The sequence below is a fragment of the Aptenodytes forsteri genome, unplaced genomic scaffold, assembly GCF_000699145.1.
Source record: "Aptenodytes forsteri isolate BGI_AS27 unplaced genomic scaffold, ASM69914v1 Scaffold94, whole genome shotgun sequence".
Lineage (NCBI taxonomy): Eukaryota > Metazoa > Chordata > Aves > Sphenisciformes > Spheniscidae > Aptenodytes > Aptenodytes forsteri.
Window position 1 is genome coordinate 2,971,094 of NW_008795017.1, and position 26,908 is coordinate 2,998,001.

At 38.4% G+C, this 26,908-nt stretch overlaps 1 protein-coding gene across 1 annotated transcript in view; it reads right to left on the reverse strand.

The window, feature by feature from the left end:
• Nucleotides 1–26,908, reverse strand: part of GREB1 (growth regulation by estrogen in breast cancer 1) — a 64,064-nt gene that overhangs the window by 15,726 nt on the left and 21,430 nt on the right. The window contains exons 10-22 of the mRNA XM_009275569.2: nucleotides 26,199–26,549; nucleotides 24,635–24,763; nucleotides 21,110–21,235; nucleotides 20,446–20,643; nucleotides 20,175–20,355; nucleotides 18,147–18,339; nucleotides 17,034–17,170; nucleotides 15,328–15,667; nucleotides 13,670–13,785; nucleotides 12,757–12,956; nucleotides 10,844–10,933; nucleotides 7,881–8,497; nucleotides 482–584 (exon numbers count right to left, since the gene is read on the reverse strand). Coding sequence (XP_009273844.1) covers nucleotides 482–584; nucleotides 7,881–8,497; nucleotides 10,844–10,933; nucleotides 12,757–12,956; nucleotides 13,670–13,785; nucleotides 15,328–15,667; nucleotides 17,034–17,170; nucleotides 18,147–18,339; nucleotides 20,175–20,355; nucleotides 20,446–20,643; nucleotides 21,110–21,235; nucleotides 24,635–24,763; nucleotides 26,199–26,549 — 2,781 coding nt within the window. The remainder of the gene's footprint in view (nucleotides 1–481; nucleotides 585–7,880; nucleotides 8,498–10,843; nucleotides 10,934–12,756; nucleotides 12,957–13,669; nucleotides 13,786–15,327; nucleotides 15,668–17,033; nucleotides 17,171–18,146; nucleotides 18,340–20,174; nucleotides 20,356–20,445; nucleotides 20,644–21,109; nucleotides 21,236–24,634; nucleotides 24,764–26,198; nucleotides 26,550–26,908) is intronic.

Here is a 26,908-nt window from a genome sequence, read left to right on the forward strand (position 1 = left end):
GTGGAGGAAGACTCCTGGGTACTGCCCAAAAAATCCCTCAGAGACAAGAGCTGAGGCACAGTCCCACAGTAAAATGACTGAACAGCTTCCAGCCAGGGTCTGGAACATGAGGACATTGCTCCTCATGGTATAAATCTGCCAGAATATCACTGATTCTTTTTATATACTTTACCACAAAAGTTCATTCCAATTCTAAACTCAAAAACTGGCTGGATATCATTTAATATACATAAATGCTGTTTATTACTTCCCAAGAAAAACAGAGGTATGTGATTTTCATACTGAGAGGAAGACTAAACTCTAAATGATGAGTAAAATAATAAAATATTCTTAAGTATCAGTTGAAGATCACACAAAAATTTTCTTAAAATATTTCAGTAATGTGAATTAATTGCAAAGGTGAACGGCATAGAATATATAGACAACTACTTTTCAATTTAACATAACAATTTTCTACAGTCCCCAAATATCAAGAACTTACTAATGTTGATTTCTTCCTCATCATAAACATCCACTTCTGTCAGTCTAATCAGCATTCGGGACAAAATACTGAGGAACTGCAGATAGGCACCTGTTTTTCCTATCTGTAAATATGTAAATGAGAAAATACAAAAGTAAACTTTCATTTTTCAACATGTTACTTTTCCACATATCTGGAAATTGCAGCTGCAGTGAAACCAAATATTAATATTCAGCACTTGCATATCCCTGTATTTGTATATTCCTTGGCATAAATGAAATGCTTAAATGATCAACAGTTTTGTTCTCTCTATGCAGGAACCTAGTTTGGAAAATGCATTTTATATCACAGGTCTAATTACAGGCCCACAGATGAGAATTTTCTCTCCTGATGTTACAGTTTCTACATAGGCAGTGAACTTTTAAAAATCCATACAAGCTCATAAAATGTTCCAAAAAAACTCCTCAAACTACAAGATAACTAAAGAATTACCTTAACCCTTTCATATTTGCATAATTTACCAGTACACTGACTGCTGCTGAAGTACAGTGACTATCCTGAAGAACAAAATGGCATGCATCTATAGGGGAACTTGTGCAGGCCACTTCCACTCCTGGAGGACGTAGTATATGTAACAATGTGTTGTTCCACCTCTTGTGATGAAAATATACTATTTCCCTTCCACTGTTTTAAAATTACCTTTTAAAAGTTCATTTTAAAATTATCTTAAGATTACAACTTTCTCCTTTCTTTTTTACCCCACCAACACACTAAATCCATTTTCTCTTCATTACGCCAAATAGTATTGCTGCCCTTTTATAGTTTTTTCAGCTGAAAGATAGAAGCCATAGCCAATTATTTACTCAATGGATTGTTCTGTGTCTGCCACATAAAGTTTGCTGATGATAACATCAAGTAAATAATGCCGTACCTAAGCAGACAGCTTTACAAGCCATTACAGTTGAACAGGAAGCAGTACACAATGGGTTTCAATGAGAAAAAAGAGACCGGCAAGCTCATGTCACTCTCACAGGAGAATGCACACGCCGTGATTTCTTGTGTGTGTGTATAGTTCAGCCTCAGAATGGCACTGATGTCCAGCTGACAACTTAAGACTAATGTCACGCCTGTGCAGGGGAGGTTAACATGTAGATCAGTTATGACACATTCTGCTGCAACTGTCTGATTTCACAAAATGGTATCAGATTTTGGACTAAGTCTATATTACTACTAAACTGAAAAGCCAGCTCCACTGCCATTACTGCTAGGACATGTCAGAAGCATAGGGTGTTGAATTACAAAATATAGTGTTTAATTTACTATTTTCCATATATGTCAAGTGACATTTTCATTTTCTCTCAACATTTGAGAAAGGGAGGCTTTGAAGCTGAAGCAAGAGTAGGTAAACATTTGTTTTGATCAAAGTTCAATATCTGTTGTTCTTAATAAATCAAATTGCACTTTAAACAGTTGCTTGCCAAGTGTGGAAAAGGGTATCATTATCCCTGTTGAGAGTCAAATAAGCCTTTCAGGTACACATGGTAGACCATGTGTTAGCACACAACTCTCTGTTATCCAGGAATAACACAGAAAAAAAGTGACTTTGAATAGAGGAAATGATAGCATGGACCATAGTCAGCCCATGGACCAGATGTTTCTAACTCCCAGTCTGGGTTTTTATGTAAAATCCATTGAGACTAATGAGAATCTTTCTACTGACCCTGGAACAAGGTTCTAAACTTGGCTGCAATGGCTATTGGTTGGTGAGCTAAACAAAAACATCTTATCTTCCCACATCCGAGGCAAACTTGATGATACATACTTTGTTCTAGAAGAAAATACTTTCAATGTTTTCTCTCAAGTCTGAGATTACCTTTATATGCCCTTATGAACGTATGCTTTTAAAGTACCTCTGATCATCATTTCATTAAACGCAGGGTGGCCTGATAGATTAACAGTTCCCTGATTTCAAACAAATGAGAGATCTTTTGTCAAAAGTACACAACCTGTTCCCTTGATATCAGGCATCTATGTGAAAACCTAATTCCTAATCTGTTTGAAGTATACACTTAGAATTGTCAACAGAACAACAGGCTGAAAACCTTAATTTTTCTTTTTGGTAACCATTTAAAACTTATTCTATCAAAATAATGTATTTTTCTTTCCCTGGGGGACGAGTCTTCACCAATGGTTTTCAACAATGTATCTGGGAGTGACTAGGCTACTACTACGTGGTACTTAGATGAAAGGTATCAGTTGTCAATTGACTCAAGTATACACAAAGCTGTAGGGTCATGAGTCAAAAATGTTGGAAACCACAGGACTACAAGTGCTAGTCCCTAACCACTAAACAAAAACATAGGTACTTATGATATTCCATGCATCATTATCTGTCACATAAAAAGTGTCCAATACAGTACTGTGAGCTTTATGAACTGTTATATATTAGCAACACTGTATGTAAAATGATGGTGGGAACATGCAGGAATCTCTCCACGTTTTCAGAATTATTTTCTGCCAGGAGAGAGATGAGGCTGAGCACATAGCAACGTTCATATTTGGACTCCATTCACTTGCACATTGGCCTGCATTTGCTGCTGAAGAAATGAACTGGTGAAATAGAGAACACCTTTTCCAGGTCATTTTGAGAATAAGATTTTCAAAAAGAAAATGAGAAAAGAATGACTTCTCATTTACAATCAACATTTACTCCAGAAGAGAACCACTTTGAACAACTGAATTTGTAGCATGCCCAGATAGGTAAATGCACCTTTAAAATTAATTGTATTGTTTTCTATATGTACCATCTCTAGGCGAAATGGAACTGCACAGAGTGTCTGTCTTTGTTTGAAAACACTTAATAGCTGTCAATGAACAGAGCTTCCACATCTCTCCAAAGAGTCCTTGCCCCATCTGTCACTACCCCTCTTTTCGATAGTTTGGGCATCGTAGGTAGCTGCAAAGAGATCCTGCAAGCAGGATATGTACAACTTTGAAGCATAAAGCCCTACATTTGCCCATCCTCCATCTCCCAGCTGCAACAAAATAGAAGATCTGCAAAGAAATTTTAAACTGGATACATGATTGGGCTGTAGCTTTACACATCTTTAGAGAAGCCTAGTACAATGCCGCGTTGATCCTAATTAGCGACTCTGGGCTTAAGCATGATACATTAATAATGGTGACCGCTGGTAAGGAAGTACTCTGAGCAAGATGTTTTTCTCCATACCCTGTCTTTACTCTGCACGCAAAAGCTGCAAACAGATTAAAAGAATGAAGGAACCTGGAACTGGGCTGCATTTTTATGATTCCTGAAACAAAACGTACATGAAAGGTGCTGCTACTACAGACAGCTCTACTTCCCAGAAAGAGGTTCCTCAAATATGTGGCAGTGCCTAGCGCCTTAACAGATAAGGCACTCGGGGGCCAATATTCCCAAATAATGGAAGTATTACTCTAATTTGTTTCTATCTACCTGAATTTGGAAGACAGAAGTCTGATGAATCAGACTTGGAAGAAGAAAATCCCAGAAGAGTAAGAAGTAAAAATCTCAAATCTTGTGAAAACTTATGATAACTAAGGAATTTGGGGCCTGCAAAGGTTCAGTATTTTGGTTTCTATTTTCATCCTTAGTGCAAGGGATGATTTGCCCCATAAAAATCTAAGAATATGTTTACCCTGCAGCTTTTCATTCATGAAGAGTGTAGCTGTAGCTGAGCAAGAGGAAGAAATATGAATTCAAATTCTTCCTGCAGAAAATTCAGGAGGTATGAAGGTCTAGTTTTTGTGTCAAAGACATACACTACCTAAGAGGAGTGGAAAGCTCTCCAAAGATTTTGACCACTGAACTGTCCTTGCCATAGGTATCAAGGATAAGCTGAAAACAAACTGTCTGTCCAAGAATCTGAGAGAGAGAGATTCCAGTCAGAGAAATTACATGTATGCCTCCACACTTATTCATGGAAGTGACATCCAAAAGTGCTGTTGCAACAGGTCTAACAGTAACGAGTTCCCTTTTTTTAACTCGTTCCAGACACTGGACACCGGGATCATTAGAAGTACTTTATTATTCTTACATGTTGCTATGAAGTATCATCTGATTTCAGTCTTCACATTTGGAGAAATATGGCAAAAGAGGAAACAATTCCATAAGGCTTTTCTATTTTAATTTCCAGGTGACATAGTTCTTCTCATACCATGACAGTGGTTTTCAAACTGTGGTCTGCGAACCAATGGTGATTCATAGAAAACATGCTGATGGTCCACAGACAGCTGGCCAAACGGTGCTGGCTCTTCTCCTTGTTTCCACTTGCTACATTCTTCTAAAACACAGCTAACGATAGATAAATTAAATATTTCCCTAATATTTTTCTTACGTAAGCTGAATGGTATATAAGCCCATTGTAATACGATTTTAATAGGAGTAAAGGAAAACCAAATAATATGGGCAGCAGTTTTCTTCCTTAGAAAGTGTCTTAAGACGTGCCTGCTTCATTCCCTGGACGTGGTGCCACAGGACTGAGCCGTGCTCACAAGCAGGTTCCACGCTTAAGGAAAAGTTGTAATATCCAGTTAAAAAACAAAGGTACAAAACCTTGATTTGCAGTTTGGGGAACTTTAAGAAGAATGTTTCTAAGAAAAATATTTTAGTGAATTTAGGCTTCCTTATAGGCATTTTCTTGGGTGCACTAGGGACTAGATTTCTAGCTATAGATACGATACATGTTGTTCACGGTGGTGCATATTTATTCATACTCGCTAACCAATGGCTTAACTTCGATGATGTGAGCTAACTTACAGATAAGTATATAGATCTATTCCATACCTATCCAGTTTTTGCTGCATTTCCTAAAGCCTCTTGTAAAAATAATACATGTATTGCCTTCTAATGTACCTAATTGTCCTTGTAAAAATGCATCAAGTCTTCTAACAAAACATTTTGACCAGTACAGAGGGTAAAATGTCTCTGTGAGGGAAGGCTGAGTGTACTTTATTACTAGTTACCCTGACAGTGAGAATTGTAATTTTGGTTCACTAATGTGCCTAGTTTTCTTCCTGTGTTGATTTCATATTTTTCATTTTAACCAACAAATTGCTTCCTGATTTGCATTTTAGTAAAGTAATTGCTGCCTGATAAAGAAAACAACTACTTCCTAGTTTTTGAAACGACAGTACTCTGGAAGTGTTCTACTTTGGCTGAGATGTTATTTAACACTCAGATAGGTGCCGTCTAATAATTGTTTTTATTTCTGCCTATATCTCTTCATGCATTAAGCGTTAAGTCCATGTAAAATGTTAATATTATCAAAACACATGTGAGTAAAACCTATTTCAGGAAGCAAAATTATTTCTTCCCAAAAAGAGAAGGGTAAGTCTAATTTCTGTATATTTTATTGTAACTATTCCCTAGAAGAAACATTGTATTGTTATACCTTAAACCAATAAACAATCAACATACTTTTACAGCTCTTTGTTTGGTTTACAGGAGTTTTTTGTACTTTGGGAGGTTAAAATAGTAAAGGAAGCAAAGCTGCTGTCTTTTTCCACATACTGAAATGAATATATACCCCTACATTTTGATACTTAGGAAGAAGACATGATACTCCTAATTTGATGCATGTGAATTTGTTCTGTGTGAAACAGGTATATTCTTCAGAAAGAACTGAGGAATATAAAATGAATAAACATGTGAAGAGTGTCCTTTAGGAACTGATCCAACTATATGACCCAATGCAAGACTAGGAAATAACCTGCATTGTGGAGACAGCTGGAGAAGAGATGGAGTTTCAAGTAAAAGAAGTGATATCAAGGCTGAAATTCACTGCTGTACAGAGGGTCAACAGGAGTCCTATTCAGTATTTGAAAAAGAAAGGTTTGATAGTGAAAAGTGGTGAATACCATACCCTGGAATGGAGCTGATGAATAAATAAGCTGCCTGTTTAATTATAATTAGTTAAATGGCAAGTACCAAGTGTGTGAAGCATCAAAACCTTCTCACAGGTGTGTAGTATGCTCTCAGAAGTCTCTGAATGACTCTTCTGAGAATCACAGATTTACATTTGTGACCCATAACCAAATGAATACCAAAGAAATATTTACTTATCAGCTAATCTGGATATTTAGGGTGGCTTTGTGAATAGTATCTTTGTGGGGTTTGATGTGTATGCATATAAAATTCTAACAAAAATTGTCACAGCCTGTGTTTTTCTTTCAGATGGAAATGAACAACATCTCTCTTCCAGAATGTATTCGTTTTTATGCTGCAGCTGAGTATGAAATTCAGTTTCTTGGTCACATACTACCTCAATCTTTGGCAAACACGGACAATTTAGATCAAAGGAATGGACAGTGAAAAACTGCTCATCAGAGTACTTTCTGGAATCCTTTATGAATTACAGTAACATTTGCAGGAAGTCCCAATATGAAAAGCCCATTTATGCTCTTTCTACTCTACTGCACCATAAACTTGGGTGTACAATGGAATACAATCATTTAACGAATAGCAGTATGCAGTTTCCTTTTGCAATGGATGGGCATAGAAGAGTGGATCATGTGGCAAGTTAAATCAGTAACTATCTTTAGATTAATTCTTTGGGTTGATGTTACAACGACTGGAAACATGGGTCTTTGTCTTGGTTTGGATTTATTCTTTTTGACTTCTGAGGTTCACAGGACATATATATGCTCTCAGTAGGCATGGTGTCTCTTCCTGTCTTGTTGCTTCGTACTTCAGCAGAACATGAGAGGCACAATATTACCTTCAGCATGTAACACGTGCATTGAACTAGGAGATACCTTGCTCAGAGATAAGTGCTAAACATTCTTAGAGAATTTAGAAGAGAAGGAATTTCTTAGGAGTATACCCATTTCCATATATCTTTTCAAAGTCATTTAAAAACTCTTGGGTCAGCTACTCATCTTGTAAATAGGGCTCTACTAATGTTGAACTGGCCTTCTTGCATGTATTATTTACAACAGCTTCTATTTCTGTCTGCTGTGTGGAGGAAACAGATAAAATAACTTAATTACAAACTCCCAACTGTCTTCAGAGTGATCATAAGAAAGTGGTTTTGTGAAGATCTTTGATCTTTATTTGAAATGTAAATGCATATTCAACTTTAACAAACTGAAATTATACATGAAATCTATCTCTTGAGCAGACTCTTTTAAAACATTTTAATGGAGAGAGACTGACATAAAATGAACATTGCTGCAGCTTCACTGTCTTTGAACTCAGGCTAAGAGTAAAGAAAGAAAGATTATTTTATTAGAAAGGATTAGGAAATAAAATATAAGCGACTTACTCTCCACCAAAAAAACCCCTTCAAGTATGAATAATAATAACTAATCTATTTTTTCGGAGATTATGATAAAATTAAACAAAATAAATCAATGATAATACCTTGTTCTTATTACACACCTGTGGTGGCCCACTCAGCAGCAGCCTCCTTGGGTGAAAGGTGTCCATTCTGCCCTCATTTCTATTGTTGTAGTCCATATGGATTGGCTTGGGAACTGTCCATTGGCGGTAGTATAGAGACTGCTCCGTGCAAGTCATCATCTTACTCATAAGAGGACGAAAAGAACTTGCCCACATAACAGAATGATAAGGCAAGAGCGAAGATGATTTGGGAAGTCCACTGCTGTCCGTAGAAGTAATAATGTCATAAACCAGTTTGGGCAGGAAAACTATGGGAGGCTGTTTTGAGGCTTTGGTCATGGAGCATTGAGAGGTCTGTAGGATGAAGGAGTTATGAGTAGGTGCAGAGGAAGAAGAAGAGGAGGAGAAAGGTGAGGAAGATGACGAGGTGATGGAAATTTGGGCGCTTTTTATGTTTTGTTTTGTATCCAGCTGTTCAGTTACCGGTGGCAAGTGTTTGCTGATTGTTGTTTGTGCTCCTTTGTCTACTTTCTGCTTCTGCCTTTCATAGTTATTTGTAGTTTCTTCAGCGCTGTTGCTTAGGACTTGGTGGGGGGATTTTACTGTATCCCCTGCTGCTATCAAAGGAGGAGATGACTCACTGCAGAATGCTGTAACTAAAAGAAAATTTGTATTTCAACACAGTGCAACTATCTCTGCTAGAAAAAAATAATCATTTAGCTAGAGTGTACATCAAACATTGCAATCCCACTCCTGTTCTTGCTTTCACCTTTCTCGTACAGGGAGTCATAATGGGACTAGTTTGGAGTATTCATCTCAATGCAGAAAGTGGCTTTTAAAGTACTGAAGTGCATAGGAAAGATGTCAGGGATTGTCCTGTCTTCTACTTCCCTCATCGATTCCTCGCTTAAGGTGTTCAGCAGATACTTTCATCACTCAAGACAAATACAAAATTACTGAAACCATTGTTTAAAAGAGTGTAAGAAAATAAGTATTCACAGGCTATTACCCCATCAGACTACAGAAATGTCTACACAGACTGACATCTAGAAACAGTCCTCAGCTCTAAGTCAGATCTGATCTGACACTTGTGTCTGCGTCACTGCAGCACTTAGTCTGATCTAATAAAACCTGGCTCTCAAGTCTCTGGTGCTACATAATGCATTAATGCATTCATACAGCTTTTGGTCAGCTCAGAGCACATATTGGACTCACGAATGCTGGCCTTGAATAAGTCATGTAGATATACCCCACAGCTAATTGCTGATTTCCTGGAAGTGGTATATTTTTACCTTACATATTCTAACTACTAAGATTTCTTGAAAGTTTAAGGCCTCATTTTAAGTGGTTCTGAGCATCTTTAATGCTTAGTGAATTCCAAAGAGGAGATGCAAATACTTCACAGTCTTCAAAGTACACTGAGAACTGGTTGAGGAATTTGTCTCCATATGGTAATAGGAATGTCTGTCTGAAGCTGAACGTAGATAAAAACAGCTTTCCTCCCATGGTGAATATAACAGTCTTGGTTCTCAAAAAAACCCCACATTTTGAACTAATAAAAGTCCATAGCTTCTCTTGGTCTCAGGAAATAATAAGATATTCTCTAGCTGCATATTAATCTAAACTACCCAGTAAAGGACATTAGCATAAATACAAAAATATCGCCGCCAGTATGAATGGTTTCAAGTAAAACCACTGTGACATCCCTCAAAATACCAGTATCCAAGAGCACAGAAAAATAAAGGAAAAAAGATTTCTTTAACTACAGGCAAATTGAGGCCACAGTGCCACAGGCAGGCCACAAGGACACTGTAGTACTGATGAGCAGTCCAACTTTAAAGGAAAAAAATTTTGAAAATTAAAGTGTTGATGAAGCTTATCCAAATGTTTTCAAGCTTTTTTTCCTTTTATAACCACCACTGTGCCTGTAGAAAAGAAATCATGGGCCAAATATGCATGTCACCATGTTGCAAACTACAATTAGATCAAAAAGAATTTACTGTTAATGACAAAAAACAACATGTTTTAAAAAGTTGCATGAGATTGCGACTCCTAGGAAGTCATGGTACAATTTATATTCCCCACTTTTATTCAGCTCTCCTCTTAATATTATCTGCATAAAAAGCAAGCGAAGAAATTTATCTGACAAAAGAGCTGTAGTAGTTCTCAACATTGCCTCACGCTTTCTACATCACTTTGCAGATTAAAAAGGAACCGAAGATTTAAAATATTGTCCACCTCCAAAAGAGCTTTCAAACAGTGCAAAATTAATGAGTGAACATTCCAGAGCAAAAACAAAAAGAAGGAACCGAGATTTAAAATATTGTCCACCTCCAAAAGAGCTTTCAAACAGTGCAAAATTAATGAGTGAACATTCCAGAGCAAAAACAAAAAGGTAAAAATACCAATGAGACCAAGCATGCTTTTTCTCCTACAGATTTTCAAAAGATTTTTTAAAAATGTGAAGCATGTTTTCTTTTTAATAAATTGTCATAGCTTCAGTGAACGTTCTCAACCATCACAGTACTGACTGAGGATTCATACCTCAGTGGCACACATTAAAGAAGTGCCTGGTTTAGGCACCCCACCCTGTGATTACTTTTCAAGCAAGAAAAGATCTTATTTCTTATATTTCAGAAGTCTGATGCTTTTTTTTTAGAAGTTATCTTTAGTGATCCCATTAAAATAGGCCTTACCAAAACCTTAGCGATTTATGCCTTTTATTATTTCTCTAATAAGCTGAATAAAAGGTCTCTTTTATGTCCTAAATGTAACTTAATAGAGATGATCTTAAGGTCTTACTGGAAGCTTTTGAAGAGAGAGATGAAGATGCAGAGTAGTCTGATGCTTTTTTTTTAGAAGTTATCTTTAGTGATCCCATTAAAATAGGCCTTACCAAAACCTTAGCGATTTATGCCTTTTATTATTTCTCTAATAAGCTGAATAAAAGGTCTCTTTTATGTCCTAAATGTAACTTAATAGAGATGATCTTAAGGTCTTACTGGAAGCTTTTGAAGAGAGAGATGAAGATGCAGAGTCATGGGAACGAGATCTTTCTCTTTTCATAGGACTTCTCTTTTCTGAAGTAGAACCTGTTTCACGAACGGTAGTAGGGGAAAATAAAAACAAAATATAATCTAAGTAAGCCTGTAAGAAGGCACAGCTACATTGTCAAAGTAGGGAAAAGCACACAAGAGTTTGTGTGGGTTTTGTCCTCATTCTAACACTGTTTTCAGTGTGGAGAGTATCTGTTCCTACCACGCAATATTGGATCAGCCTATGGTCTAATCTAACTATGCTGAACTGCAACAGCTTCACAAAATCAATGCTGCAGACAGGAGCTGGTAATTTCTAGGCATGTCCCAACCATGTTTTCTCTTTCTACTCATGTCTTACTTTCCTCACTAATCCAGTGTCAGGGAAACCAACAGGCAACAAGCTCTATTTTGTCAGTATGTTATGAAATTACCTCCTACCCCACACATTACAGCTTTATGGCCAGATTATATCTCAGCTGTTGATGAAAACCCATATTTGGACGGCCACCAAGGATATTCACTTGAGGTTCCTAGTTTAGGCTTCTAAGTTAAGATGCTTGTTTCTGTACAGTTTTACCATGATAACCAGAGCATAAGCACTGCCAGCAGAAAACTTAGACTGTAAGTCTATAACAGGTGTTCTGAATCAGACTCTGGAGGAGCATAACATACTTCATGGACTAGGAAAGCAGCCTTACAACTTAGATGCCGAACAACTTAGGTGCCCATTTGACTCAGATCACATACAATCTCAGTGTACTTCAAGTAAAGGGACAGAAGGACTCATCACATCTAAAGTAGGCCTCTATTGTAGACAGTATGAGTATGACCTCAGGTATTTCATTCCTCTATGAAAAGTACATATGTGATTAAAGTAAATATTTTTGTTCTGCTTGTTCTGCTATCCTTATTATCAATGAGTAAGAACTTAATAGGTGAACAGTAACCAGCTCTCTTCCTCCTCATAGTATAGAAAAGGAAATGAAGGCAAGCAGTTTGAGATTTAAATAACCTATGGGGATAAAAATCCCTTGTTTTCCACAGTTGCAAGGCATAACAGACAGTAAAGAAAAATGTAAAGAACTTAATGATAACTGATAATGCCCATCAGCTATCACTCAAAAAAACCCCAACAGTTCCTGGGTAAATTATTTTTGTTTGTTTACACATTTGTATGTTCTTAATTGCTCTCTTAAGAAATTATAAACTCCCCAACTCTACACTGTCAATTTGAATTCATGGACATTTTCAAGGACTACTCAGAAGTTACTATGTTCAGATATATTGTCTAGCCATACTATTTAATACCTTACAAACTAGAGACTACTCAGCTGTACTATATACAGTTTCCTTGGGAGGAATCTTCATCATTGTCAGTATGTAAGCATAGGTTCAGTAGCATCAGTCAGGGACAGTTTAGGTGGAGTTGCCCCTGCTGTGAGGGAGGGGATCAGGTCACTGCTTCCCAGACAGCAAAGCACACACTTCTGTGCTGTGGGGAGGGCAACACAGCACAGCACTCCAAACAGTGAGCGTCACTGGATGTACCCACTCGAGCTCCACTTTGCAGCTGCCAGAACATACAGGGCAAAGGAGTAGGGAGGGAGCGGAGAGAAGGGAGCCAAAAAACAGAGAGAGAGAACAGGTGCAGCAGCAAGACTGCAAGAGATTAAAATGCTGCTGCAGCAGCAGCAGTCCTTGGGCAGGGAGGGTGACAAAACACAGATTCAATGAGATGAAGCAAAACCGAGGAGCAGAGCTGACTCAGTAAGGCTAACTCCAGAAACCCTCACCGAGTAGGTATCCATACAATCATGCTTTTTCCAATACAACTCAAATCATTTTACAGCTTCTTTTATTATCACTACTAATAATACCTTCCGTCGCTATTTCTTCATCTTCATTATCAGTGCTGCTTAGTTTCTCTGGGTCACTTTCTAACACATCATTCACAACTGCTTTCTCTGTGTGAATTTCTGAGCTCACAAAGTATGCTGCCAAACCAAGTTCTTGCTCCAAGGTTGTCCTTACCAAAGAAGATGAATTTATTAAACGTAGGTCACAGTATCTCAGTGACCTGGAGAGAAACAAGAGGGGGTAGTATGAAAACTCACTGTAATCTACTCCCTTATTTCTTTTGCAAACACAGCCAAAGGGGAATTTTTTCATGATCTGCTTAAACTACGGATGAGATAGAACACAGTATATCTTTTGTGCTTAATAAGTTTACCACTGTGATGCATACACTTTTCTTTTTCTTAACCCAGTTATGCAGCTTAATCTAGTGCACTGAACATTAGCATCAGCATAAGAAAAAGAATAATCATTTGGGTTCTAAGCCTAACACACAGAATGGGATTCAGCTGAACATACAAAAGCATTTAGTACCACCTTAACAGCCCCAGGGCATCCTGTCTGGCTTCCAGCTGCCACTCCAGAAGGCACTGATCTCTCCACACATCCTGTAGCCAGCATCATGCAGATGTCTCAGCTACCCTAAGGTATCTAATGTAGCTATACTTTTTTTTTTACATACCCTTATCCTCTCCCCTAAACTGGGACAATTCTCATAATATTTTTGAGCTATTTATATCTTGCTATAAACAGGAGGTTATTATTAATAATATGGGGTTTGTATTTATGATATAAAAACTGCCAAAAAATGGAAAAGAAACACCTTGACACTGAAATCTGTTTTATTCTCCCACAAGTAATTACACAGTTAATCTTTAGCCATTTGGTAAGCAATGGATAAAAAACTGTCACTGAGAAAATACTGGCTCTTCTTACCGTGGCAAAGACTCCCCTTGTGGATCCATACCACTAAATATCAATATACAAGGCAAACCTTCCAATTCCAAATAGGTCTGTGGCCTCCAATCTACATCTTCAATTTTCTGCCAGACCTGTATAAGGTAAGAAACACTGTTGGACATATCTATATGGCACAAATAAAAATACAGAAATATATACTTTTATCATCCATTATATGAAACAATTTGTACAGTAGATAGATGTTCCACCAAGGGAAGCCACAGAGCAGAGCCAATTTCAACATAGGTAGATTGCACAATTCCTAGAGCTTTACAGGTAGCAATCTGCCTGCTGTAAGTCTGAGGAGATTGGGACAGTATGTTCCAGTCTGAAAAGCCTCCCAGTTTCCCAGCTGCATAGCACTGAGGCCAGGGCATATATGGGTAGAGTGGGTACAGTACAATAGACAGTAAAGCTGAGTAAGAGCTTTTGGGGAGAGAAAAGTACAGAAGCCTGCTTCTTGTGGCAGATAATGTATGGATGTCTGAGTCCAAGGACAAAAATGAGCTAGGAATGAGACTTTTTCACCTTAGAGGAATAGGGGAAAGCTGGAAGTGTTCAACACACACATACCACTGTCCTCACTTGCTACCCTCCGAAGTCTGCTCTCGCCCAAAGCTATCAGTTTTCCTGATAACTTCATGAGAAGTATGATAACTAGATCTATTGTGTGACCGTTTAGCATCAGGCTGTACTGCTCTACTTACACCAGTCAGTCCTTTTTGCTGTGAGACGGATCTACAGATAAGGAATACACAGTAGGACCAACAGTAGGACAACTCAGCCTCTGACATTCATACATGTACCACTATTATGCATGTCAGAGAACATAACCAGGATGTGATTCAGAACTAATACTGATTTCTCAGAATAAGTTATGCCTAATCTGTAGCAGAATGAGATCAGCATTAGGCCCTGGATCTCAAATGACTTCACCTAACATGTATTGAATCAGACACAGTACAGAGTGTACCATATATATATTACACCATCCTAGAATGTAAACACACTTTTGCTTTGGTGATCAGATGATGGTAATATTATGAAAAGCAAGGCAGTATCAGAGGCTTTTGTTAAACAGATGACACAAGACTCTGGACCTAAAGGATATAAATTAATCCATAAACCAACACATGATCCAGAAAACATAAAGTTCTGAGCTGTGAATACTGGGGTGTTCTAGGACCCATAACTAGCATCACTGATTTGGTGCCTTCATGCCACCTGCTAGTGACAAGAATAATATAACTCTGAACTGGTCACTGATTAAAATCTTTTTGCACTATGATGATTTTGTGAGAAAATTCTGCTAAAACTGTGACAATTTTATTTGGCTTTTTTCCTTATTGCTTATGGTCCCTGTAGATAAAAACAGTTCAACTGTTTGGGAGGGTTGCTGCTGGAAGTCAAGTTCTACCCATATTAGTTAATACTCCACTGAGTATTACCAGAGGTAGGACAGTATAGGAGTCACAGACAGTATGCCTAAAAGATGAAAGTCATGCTCCTTATGGTAGTTCTTATTTTTACTAGTAAGACCCGCACTTCAGCTCACGACCATAACTCTCACCGGTAAAGTCTCCCCACCTACCCATCTAATGAAGCTTCCCAGTATATGTCATTCTGCAAGTTACCTTTAGTTGCTCCACAAAGTGCTTCCCTATTGTGATTCCAGAATTAGGATTTCCCAAGATTATTTCAAAGTTATCTTCAAGGGCTAGTCTTTCCCTTACATTATACAGACGTTCATATGCCACTGCAGCCAGCGGAGTACATGGAATTCTCAACACTACCATGAGGCCATGACCACTAGGACATTGTCTTGAAGAGTTTATTAGGTTTTGGGTGATTTCCAGAGTTTCAACTGAGGTGTAATTCTTCATCTGAGAAAGACCACACACTGCCATCATAGCTGCAGAGTAGTGCTGTATGAGGACAAAAGTCCTTATCACTGCACTGTGTAATCTGGGGAACCTGAAATAAATGGTGAATTAAATAGTGAAGTACTAAAGGCTAAAGTGAAAAAGCTAATTTTTACAAAATATAGTAAACTCAGGATTTTCTCCTGTAAAGAATCCTTCACATCTGTTATACCATAGAATCTCACCAAATTGCAGTTGGATAGCCTTTGCAAGGCATCATTTCACAATCAGAACTGATGTTGTCTCTCCATTTCTTAGTAAAGATTTACTAAGCAAGTAGTCAAGTAAAGTTGCATCACTTTAAGTTACCAAGACTTTACTGCTGTTACAAAATTTATCACAGAGTATTTGCTAAGGCACTCAGTAATATCATCAATCAAAATTAAATTCTCTTATCAATAAGAATAGTATTCTTCATGATGTGTTATTCTTAAGGGGCAGGGGGTGGGATGGTGTTTCTCTTGTTTTCTTACTGAAGCCCTGAACCAACTTACTCTTGTTTCCAAGAGGACTGAATACGTAGGCAGCATCCAATGAGCACTCCAAGTTCCCAAGCCCAGGTACACTCTGTCTCAATCCCCAATCTATGGAAGGGAGAGACGTGGATATGCAATAGCTTCCTGTGCTCTGGTTTTCACAGAAATGAAATCCAGTTGCACAGTAAAAAGAGGAACTATGGCTTGCTCAGAGAAGTGCCTGATATGTGTGATCAGAGCTCCACAGCACCCTGTAGCAAGCCCGAGCAGTTAAGTGTGGATGTGCTCAGTCTCCCAATTAGCAAAACAAATTCACAAGATTTTACTTGTCCTGTCTCATTCTTCTTACGTATCCCAAAAAGTTCATTCACAGCTGCACGTACGCGCATAATATGTCACTACTCTTTTGCGGTGATTCTAGACTTGCTCCACAGGGACCAAGGAAAACTGATAATGTATTTTCAAGCTCTGATGATGCTCTGAAGTTTTTATCACTGATTTAAGTATACAAAACACAGTGATAAGTCTACTTCTCTTTGTGGTCCAAGTGCAGTATACACAAATTCTATACATCAAAAGGAGCCAGGGTCAGCAAGTGATAACATTGGACAAAAATAATAACGCATTTGAAATTACATGATGATGCAATGTTAGATTATTATAATATAGAAGTAGCTACTAGTCGCAACAAGAACACACTCTAAATTGGGCTAAACAGTGTGCATGTCCATAGTAAGAGACAGCCTAGACTGATGAGATTACAGGCCAAATATATACAAAAAAGAGGGAAGGAGAAAATAAGGAGTGAAATGCCCTTGCATACACAGCTGATTTGTGGGACAGCAAAGAAAAAAAAAAAAGAACCAGGCTTCTAGCTAGTAACTCAAGTCACTAGAATGCACCTCCTAAATTTCCTGTGTTAAACAAAGGAGGGTACCATACCTCTTTCCCAAAGCCATGACCATTGCTTCAAAAGAGCTGTCGTACCGAAGCAGTGGAATACTATGTCCAGAGAGGGTGGACTCAATGAATTCAGACAGTCCAAAGTATTTCTTGTTTTCATGGTATAAATCTACACCCTAAAGCAAATGAAGCAATAAAAATATAAAGGTAAAGTCTATCAATTATTAATTTACAGTTGATTAACCATTGGTATGTGATATATTTGCAATCACATTCTCTAACAAGCATACGTCTACTCAGATGTATTAAAACAAGGAGAGAAAGAAACAATTAATTTTTTTGAGAGAACAGAAGTTTGACCCAATTTTTCCTTGTTTCTTTCTCTCTCTCTTTCTCTCTCCCCGCATATACATATACACAGACAGAACAGATATGTATGGAATAAATATGCACATATATGAAGAAAATCCATGTATGTACACATATTTACGCAGTAATGCACTAGAGACAGATTTTCAGATGGTTTCCATTTATGTAGCTCAAAGATTTTTAGCAGAGCTACTACAGTTTATAGAAGATATAAAAGGAATAAAGAAAAAAAACAAGAAATGACAAGATAAGCAAAGGGAAAAAGAACCTCCACAGCTAACAAGCATACGTCTACTCAGATGTATTAAAACAAGGAGAGAAAGAAACAGAATTAATTTTTTTGAGAGAACAGAAGTTTGACCCAATTTTTCCTTGTTTCTTTCTCTCTCTCTTTCTCTCTCCCTGCATATACATATACACAGACAGAACAGATATGTATGGAATAAATATGCACATATATGAAGAAAATCCATGTATGTACACATATTTACGCAGTAATGCACTAGAGACAGATTTTCAGATGGTTTCCATTTATGTAGCTCAAAGATTTTTATCAGAGCTACTACAGTTTATAGAAGATATAAAAGGAATAAAGAAAAAAAACAAGAAATGACAAGATAAGCAAAGGGAAAAAGAACTTCCACAGACTGAACAAGAAAAAGATGCCATGCAAACTTCATTCTTGTTTACAAAATTCATGGGGTCTCCACAGTTTCACCAAGTATGTAAATGTAAAATAACTTATGAAAAGCTCACAAAAGCACCTCAAAGCATCCATCTTACATTGCTGTATGAAGAAGGCCAGTGGATCTCATTGTAAGGGCTGATATGAGTATGCTGTGTCTGCAGCGCATAGGGGAAGGAAGTCACATGGAGGGTCACAATATTTGGCGCCTCTTTTACCTCCCTGCAGTTCAACAGTCTATCAACAAGTCCTGTAGACAGTTCTGTTTGAGGATAAAGGCTATGCATAGCACTGCAAAAAAGAAACCCAAAACTCTCCAAAGTGATCAGCACAAGGGAACATTTATATCAGTGGAATAGCTTTAACCTGGACGTGAAATTGAAGTTAAACACGTACAAGGAACTTAGGACTCTATTCTTTGCCCTGCTTTTGTTGCACAGAAGGATGGGAAAAGAAATGCAAATTATTTCACTGCAGCTGAAAATTTCTGTAAGTCTGATAAGCTCCCTAGGTAACAAACTACCAGTCCCTTACAGCTATCAGAATATGAGAGATAAAGGATGAAAGGAAGCTGATGTTTTGGCAGTTACCAATAGACACATAGTCCTGTAGTAACTTTGGCTAGATTGTTAGTGCTGCCCTTAAGAAAATATAATTCTTACCTACAAAAATCAAGATAGAAAATGACAGACAGTAAGTCAGTATGACAGAAAAACAGAGGGAAACTACCTGTGATAGAGCTATTACGAAAGGGAAGAATAGTTATTGTTAGGGCAAATGCCAGCATCATGGAACACCTACAGTCAATTCCTTGCTCCGGTGTAAAACTTCAGGTCCAAATTCATGCTATTTAATTTTTGACATTTACCTGCAGTGACTAAGTTACAAGCCTAGTCACTGCAAGCTCCTTCTGTTACCAGCAGAGAGAGATAAGTAACTCCAGAAATTAACTATGTCTACCCGTGATCTAAGTCAGCCCTCAGAGATGCCCGTGTCTCTGTTGTGACTATGTAGGCAATTACACTCCTCTTTTAGGCACCTTATTTAACTGACTTCAGTTAGGTGGCATGAATCCTGCTGTGCAGAATGGTCACTTAAATATTTGTCACTTACATATCCTTATTAGACAAGAGGAAAAAATATCAGAGTTAAGCAGCAATACAGGTACTTCCCTACCACTCAAGGATGCTGAGTGATGAATAAATGCCTTAAAGGCTGTGACAGCTGTAATAGGTCATGTAAGTTCCTAAGACATAGAGGAGTTGAACAGGAAACCCTCACATGCAAAAATAAAGTTTTGGTGAAAATCATCATTCTTAACCAGTGTGAAAGACAAGACATTGCTATTTCATTCACAAGCAAGATTCCACAGTTTTTGGTTTCAGAAACACTACCATGCTCCCAAAGTTGGAATATGTTGGTGTTTCTGGAACTCAGTATGTTCTCCAAGCTCCCCAGTGCCTCAGGAGCCAGAAAGCAAAAGCAGCCCAACTTCTCAGCAGGCAGATTGTTGAGAAGCCAAGGAAACAGGGCTCTGTGAGGGAAGCAATGAGTTATGCAAGTGAGCTGATGGGGAACTTGGTAAACAGATAGGAACCTCCCTGCTTCCCTGAGAAGTCTACCTGACATTACTATGTATCCACAGAAGCTTTCAGTTCTTACAAATCAGTGATTCTGGACAGAAAAAACATTGTACTGGAAAATTTCCAATCAGTTAAAAAAATAAGCAGCAGTGTTGGCTCACTAGTTGTCTACTCACTGTGGAGGGTTTTTGCATGTTTTACAGCCCAGAGGACACTGACAGAGGATAATGAGCTCTGTGTACTTTCACAGGAAGCTTTCCTTTGAATAAATGACAACCAGCCGAAAAAACAATAGCTGTGGCTGAAAGAAGATAAGACTGGTGAGCAAGGAAAGCTGAAATGTTCCACTGAGGCATAATATAATAAGCAGGATAAGAATAAGTCATGAAGGACCTTAAAAGATAACATGTTTATTCAACGCATGGGAAGAGAGAGTTAGCCGAAAGATGCAAACAAAGATGAAGGAAGGGATAAATCAGAAAGCTGATCTTGAGAGCTAAGGCAAACAATAATTTCTCTAAAAACAAGTTACAGTTTTCTTACCTCATTAGATCCCAGTGTGCGTGATCATGGATTAGGACAAACAGTGTATGTGGATTCTGCATAGAGTTTTGTAAAAAGACTTTGAATTTAATGTGGGCTTCTGCATCTAGTTTCATAACATACTGTTCCACCCTCTGCTTTGTAAGATGTTCCTTCTCTAATCCAAGTTCTAATAAAATACCTAAAGAAATAGAACAAATGTCAGTATTTCCAGATACAAATGCATTTAACAGTTTCCTGTAAATCTAAAATAAAGCTAACTAATAAGCACCTGAGTGCCAGAGATGAAACAATGTCTGCTGATAAGTCACTTCAGAGGGTGGAACACAAATCAAGAAATCAATTTTCTCGAAGGAACCCAAATCAAGATTTTGAGTGCTGGAGTCAGCAATTGAGCAAATATGGGACAGCAATTTCTGAGCCACTGCTAGCTGGAATGGACGAATCTGATGTCGTTCAATCTCATAACCTGGAAAAAGGCAAAATTCTGTTTAGATAATGCCCGAAGTCTAATCTAACGCAAAATGTTAGAGTCTGGCAAAGAATGATTGATCTACTCTTTAAGGTACTTTGCTTAGGAACAGGAGTTCCAGTTTATGAAAATCTATATGGAATATGCAAAGACATCTTTCTGCATTTGGGCATTTTGGTTCTATAAGTCTCTTAAACGTCTGAGAGCTGAAACTGAACTTGTGCAATAGTGTTCTGCTACCATAGAAGTAAGACTTAGAGCTTCAGACTACAATACCCAGTGGAATGAAGCCGAGCATCCATCAGTGTAAATGTGAATATCCCAAGACATGAGTTGCTATTTGCCTCAGGACCTTTGCCTTCAAGAGCCTAGGACTCTGCCCAGATGGATCTAACCTCACACCCAGAGACCTGGTCTCAAGTATCCTACTCTGTTACCTCTTTACAAAATCCTCCTTACTTACTTGTACACGCAGCTGCTCCAGTTCCATTCAGTGCTGTTGGTTTATTCACTGAAGCAGAAAGTGATGAAGATATGTGCCCTTGGTTTTCCTGATAAAATTTCTCCAGCAAAAGATCAATGTCACCCTCTATCAAATTGAAGGGATAGTGGAATAAACATCCATGTTAATAAGAGCTGCATTTCATACTGATTTTGTTTTGTAGATCTCAAAGAGCTTTATAGTGCAAGCTAGTTATCCTGCCCTTGGTTTATTGGCTGTTTTATACAGGAACCCTCTTGTTATTTTCTATTGCATCTGTTTTTACAGCATATCACTAATAAAATGCAAACCAGGCCAGGGAATGACAGACCAACTCTGCAGATCACTGGCTAGGACATTTATGGAGGATAGTAGAAAACTAGCCTCAAGGCCTTGATGCGTATCAGCAACAACAAAGACATGAAACTGGCTTAGTTTATGTTCAGACTATGGAGCTATACTGTTCACTAATAAGGATTACAAGAAGCTTTGGAAAATCTGATAAATATTTTTAAATCTTTAACATTTTTGAGAGACAGAAAGAAAAATAATTCCTTATAAAGCTGAAAGAGAAATATGAGTTTTGTAGCTACATGCAATGCTGAAGCAAGCAAGGTGTGTTTTATTGAACTATGTGTATCTGCAAATAGATCCTATTCTATTCAGCAGGGGCCCTGCTTACAGATGAAAGCTATGCAGCAAATACAGTATGCCTGTCCTGAGTATTTAGTATTTTCTCAGCAGTTGAAAAGATGTTTGAACATGTCTGCACTGAGCTCAGAAAGGCAGGGTCTGCCCCGTTAAGTGCAATCCAGTGGATACAGATGGCAACTATTTTTAGGATGCTCATTCACTTGTTCTGCTCAAACAACAGCAATAGCAAAAGTGATTTTAAGAACCATACTTGGAAGATACTAAGAGCAGAAACACTAACATAACTACATGATGGTTCAAGGAAAATGAGTTTCTCTTAAGTGACCACTCAAAATACCATGACACATCCAGAAGGGTTCTTGTGATCTAAGTACAGATTTACCGATGTGACGTGAATGGCAAAGGGGACTGTGACATCCCATTAACATTGACAAATATGCTGCATTTGCTCTAGTTGTGTGATATGGTTTAACTTTCCATGGGGCTGGATGTATCCCCAGATAATCCTGCCTGTAGTAATCCTCAGTATACTCAGTTAAAAAAAGATCCAGTAACCCTGGCTCTCTGCAATTTTCCTCTCTTTCCCATGCATCATGATCAAGTTTACAGTATGGTAAGTTGAAAGGACAAATCCTTCCTTTGATAAAATAACTCTGTTCTATCATGGTCTAAACGAATTCTGTGCTTAGGGCAAAAGAATTTATACATTCATATGGATATAGACTTGCATAGTATATATGGATGGATTTGCATAGCTAAGAATAATATTATATATATTATATATATAATATATAAGAATAATATGCTCAGCTATTTGCTGGCATATTTTTATGAAACTGAGGGATTTTAGAAACTGACACTTTTAGGAGGAATTTCAATTGAAATGTACTTTCACAACTTCGTTCTGCATTTTTTATATATTTCTCATAATGTCTTGCTTCTGGAAAGGTAATGAGCACAGCTATTTTCTCTCTGACTTAAAAGTTTCAGGGACTTGGAAACATGCCTCCTTACAACGTGTTAGGTACCTGGGCAGAGTGTGCTAAAGAAGGACCCCAGAGTTTCCACTTTCCCTGTGACCAGCTGATAGTTCACTTCTTTTTGGTAGTCCAAAGGAGTGAGCATGCTCTCAGACAGAACTCTTGCCTGATACTTTCCTAAAAGACAAAAAAGTAATTTTGAAAGCACTTCAAACTCAAGTAAAAATGTTCTAAGTCGTAATAAAAATACTACCCAGTTAAATGAATACCACACACACAAAAATGGCAGAGATGAGTCTTTTCTCTCTCCTATAGATGTATGCACCAGACACCTGTAAGATAGATTCATGTTTTATAATTCTTTGTGTTTCTTTCCCTTTTTAGGAAAGATTTGTTGATGCAGTATATAAAAAGAGCATATAAATAGTCAAAGGAATTGTCAATTATCTTACACTCATAATGAATCTTTGAATGGCCATTCAAATAATTTGTTTAATTATCAGCATAGAATCGTAGAATAGTTTGGGTTGGAAGGGACCTTTAAAGGTCATCTAGTCCAACCCCCCTGCCGTGGGCAGGGACATCTGCAACTACATCAGGTTGCTCAGAGCCCCCTCCAACCTGACCTTGAATGTTTCCAGGAATGGGGCATCCACCACCTCTCGGGGCAACCTGTGCCAGTGCTTCACCACCCGCAGTGTAAAAAATTTCTTCTTTATATCTAGTCTCAATCTACCTCCCTTTAGTTTAAAGCCATTCCACCTTGTCCTGTCGCAACAGGCCCTGCTAAGAAGTTTGTTCCCATCTTTTTTATAAGCCCCCTTGAAGTACTGAAAGGCTGCAATAAGGTCTCCCCGAAGCCTTCTCCTCTCCAGGCTGAACAACCCCAACTCTCTCAGCCTTTCTTCATAGCAGAGGTGTTCCATCCCCCTGATCACTTTCATGACCCTCCTCTGGACCTGCTCCAACAGGTCCGTGTCTTTCTTATGCTGAGAGTGCAATCCAGTGGATACAGATGGCAACTATTTTTAGGATGCTCATTCACTTGTTCTGCTCAAACAACAGCAATAGCAAAAGTGATTTTAAGAACCATACTTGGAAGATACTAAGAGCAGAAACACTAACATAACTACATGATGGTTCAAGGAAAATGAGTTTCTCTTAAGTGACCACTCAAAATACCATGACACATCCAGAAGGGTTCTTGTGATCTAAGTACAGATTTACCGATGTGACGTGAATGGCAAAGGGGACTGTGACATCCCATTAACATTGACAAATATGCTGCATTTGCTCTAGTTGTGTGATATGGTTTAACTTTCCATGGGGCTGGATGTATCCCCAGATAATCCTGCCTGTAGTAATCCTCAGTATACTCAGTTAAAAAAAGATCCAGTAACCCTGGCTCTCTGCAATTTTCCTCTCTTTCCCATGCATCATGATCAAGTTTACAGTATGGTAAGTTGAAAGGACAAATCCTTCCTTTGATAAAATAACTCTGTTCTATCATGGTCTAAACGAATTCTGTGCTTAGGGCAAAAGAATTTATACATTCATATGGATATAGACTTGCATAGTATATATGGATGGATTTGCATAGCTAAGAATAATATTATATATATTATATATATAATATATAAGAATAATATGCTCAGCTATTTGCTGGCATATTTTTATGAAACTGAGGGATTTTAGAAACTGACACTTTTAGGAGGAATTTCAATTGAAAAATACTTTCACAACTTCGTTCTGCATTTTTTATATATTTCTCATAATGTCTTGCTTCTGGAAAGGTAATGAGCACAGCTATTTTCTCTCTGACTTAAAAGTTTCAGGGACTTGGAAACATGCCTCCTTACAACGTGTTAGGTACCTGGGCAGAGTGTGCTAAAGAAGGACCCCAGAGTTTCCACTTTCCCTGTGACCAGCTGATAGTTCACTTCTTTTTGGTAGTCCAAAGGAGTGAGCATGCTCTCAGACAGAACTCTTGCCTGATACTTTCCTAAAAGACAAAAAAGTAATTTTGAAAGCACTTCAAACTCAAGTAAAAATGTTCTAAGTCGTAATAAAAATACTACCCAGTTAAATGAATACCACACACACAAAAATGGCAGAGATGAGTCTTTTCTCTCTCCTATAGATGTATGCACCAGACACCTGTAAGATAGATTCATGTTTTATAATTCTTTGTGTTTCTTTCCCTTTTTAGGAAAGATTTGTTGATGCAGTATATAAAAAGAGCATATAAATAGTCAAAGGAATTGTCAATTATCTTACACTCATAATGAATCTTTGAATGGCCATTCAAATAATTTGTTTAATTATCAGCATAGAATCGTAGAATAGTTTGGGTTGGAAGGGACCTTTAAAGGTCATCTAGTCCAACCCCCCTGCCGTGGGCAGGGACATCTGCAACTACATCAGGTTGCTCAGAGCCCCCTCCAACCTGACCTTGAATGTTTCCAGGAATGGGGCATCCACCACCTCTCGGGGCAACCTGTGCCAGTGCTTCACCACCCGCAGTGTAAAAAATTTCTTCTTTATATCTAGTCTCAATCTACCTCCCTTTAGTTTAAAGCCATTCCACCTTGTCCTGTCGCAACAGGCCCTGCTAAGAAGTTTGTTCCCATCTTTTTTATAAGCCCCCTTGAAGTACTGAAAGGCTGCAATAAGGTCTCCCCGAAGCCTTCTCCTCTCCAGGCTGAACAACCCCAACTCTCTCAGCCTTTCTTCATAGCAGAGGTGTTCCATCCCCCTGATCACTTTCATGACCCTCCTCTGGACCTGCTCCAACAGGTCCGTGTCTTTCTTATGCTGAGGGCTCCAGAGCTGGACGCAGGACTCCAGGCGGGGTCTCACCAGAGCAGAGTAGAGGGGCAGAATCACCTCCCTCGACCTGCTGGCCACGCTTCTTTGGATGCAGCCCAGGATACGATTGGCCTTCTGGGCTGCGAGCGCACATTGCTGGCTCGTGTCCAGCTTTTTATCCACCAGTACCCCCAAGTCCTTCTCGGCAGGGCTGCTCTCAATCCCTTCAACCCCCAGCCTGTATCGATACTGGGGGTATCCAGGCTGTCGAAGGGAATGACATTGAAAGACCATCTTTTAGAAGCTAAGAAAATGCTTGGTCCTCTGCTCGCAGTATTATCGCAGTCACACAGAGCAAGAGAGCTTTATGCACTATGTGTGCTGTAATATGCCATTATTTGTTTGTAGTAGTGTTGGCTGGGATGCCTTGGTGAGAAAACAGGTAACTCGGGCAGAATGTGATTTGCTGGGGAGAGACCCAACTGTGCAGCATCAACTTGGGTTCATCAAAACCCATTATTTGTTGGTCAAAGCTCTGCTTTCTGAGGCAGCTTATTGAAACTCCAACCAAACTCCTCATAGCATTGAATTACTCTGTTTTGCCTGGAGATACACCCTTGGGATCTCACCTGTTATCACAATGCAGGAATCAATGGCTCGATTTCTACTGGCACATATGATCACCACGTAGTTTGTCTTTATTAATTTTCCTTCAATGAGCAGCTTAAACATTTCTGAAAGCCCTTCAGCCAGCGAGTAGCTGCACTCAATGATATGGACGCTATCATTACAGGAGCTAGCTGCGAGGCCCGCCAGCCAGGGGAGCTGGGCTGAAGTCACTGGTGCAATCTGGCTGGGCACTTGAGAAAAGGTTTGTGGAATAGCCTGTTGGTACTGACGGATTTCAGACAGGTGTGATTCCCGCCATGAACGCATGAATATTTGTTCCAAATCCTCAATCAAAGGGACCTGGTCCGAGGCTAAAAAAATTTAAGAGGAAAGTATTATGAAACAATTAAACAAAACTGTTGAGTTGAAAACATCTTTTTTCAAGATATGTACTTTTTTAGAGATGGTCATGTTTCAAGATTTATGCATGCATGACTCTATTGCCTTTAGCAGATGTGAACCAATTTTTTCATTTTGAAGTGCCTTTGTGATACTCAAGTAAAGCTGCCCTAATTGGAACCTGAGTATCAGTAATTAGAAATATATAAGAGGTTGAGTGCTGGCTGTCTCAAGATAATACTACTTCTAAACCACAGACTGTATGCAAGAGCAGTGAATTACAGCTCTTTTCCTTTTTTTATTTTCATTTACCGAGGTCCCAGATTATAGA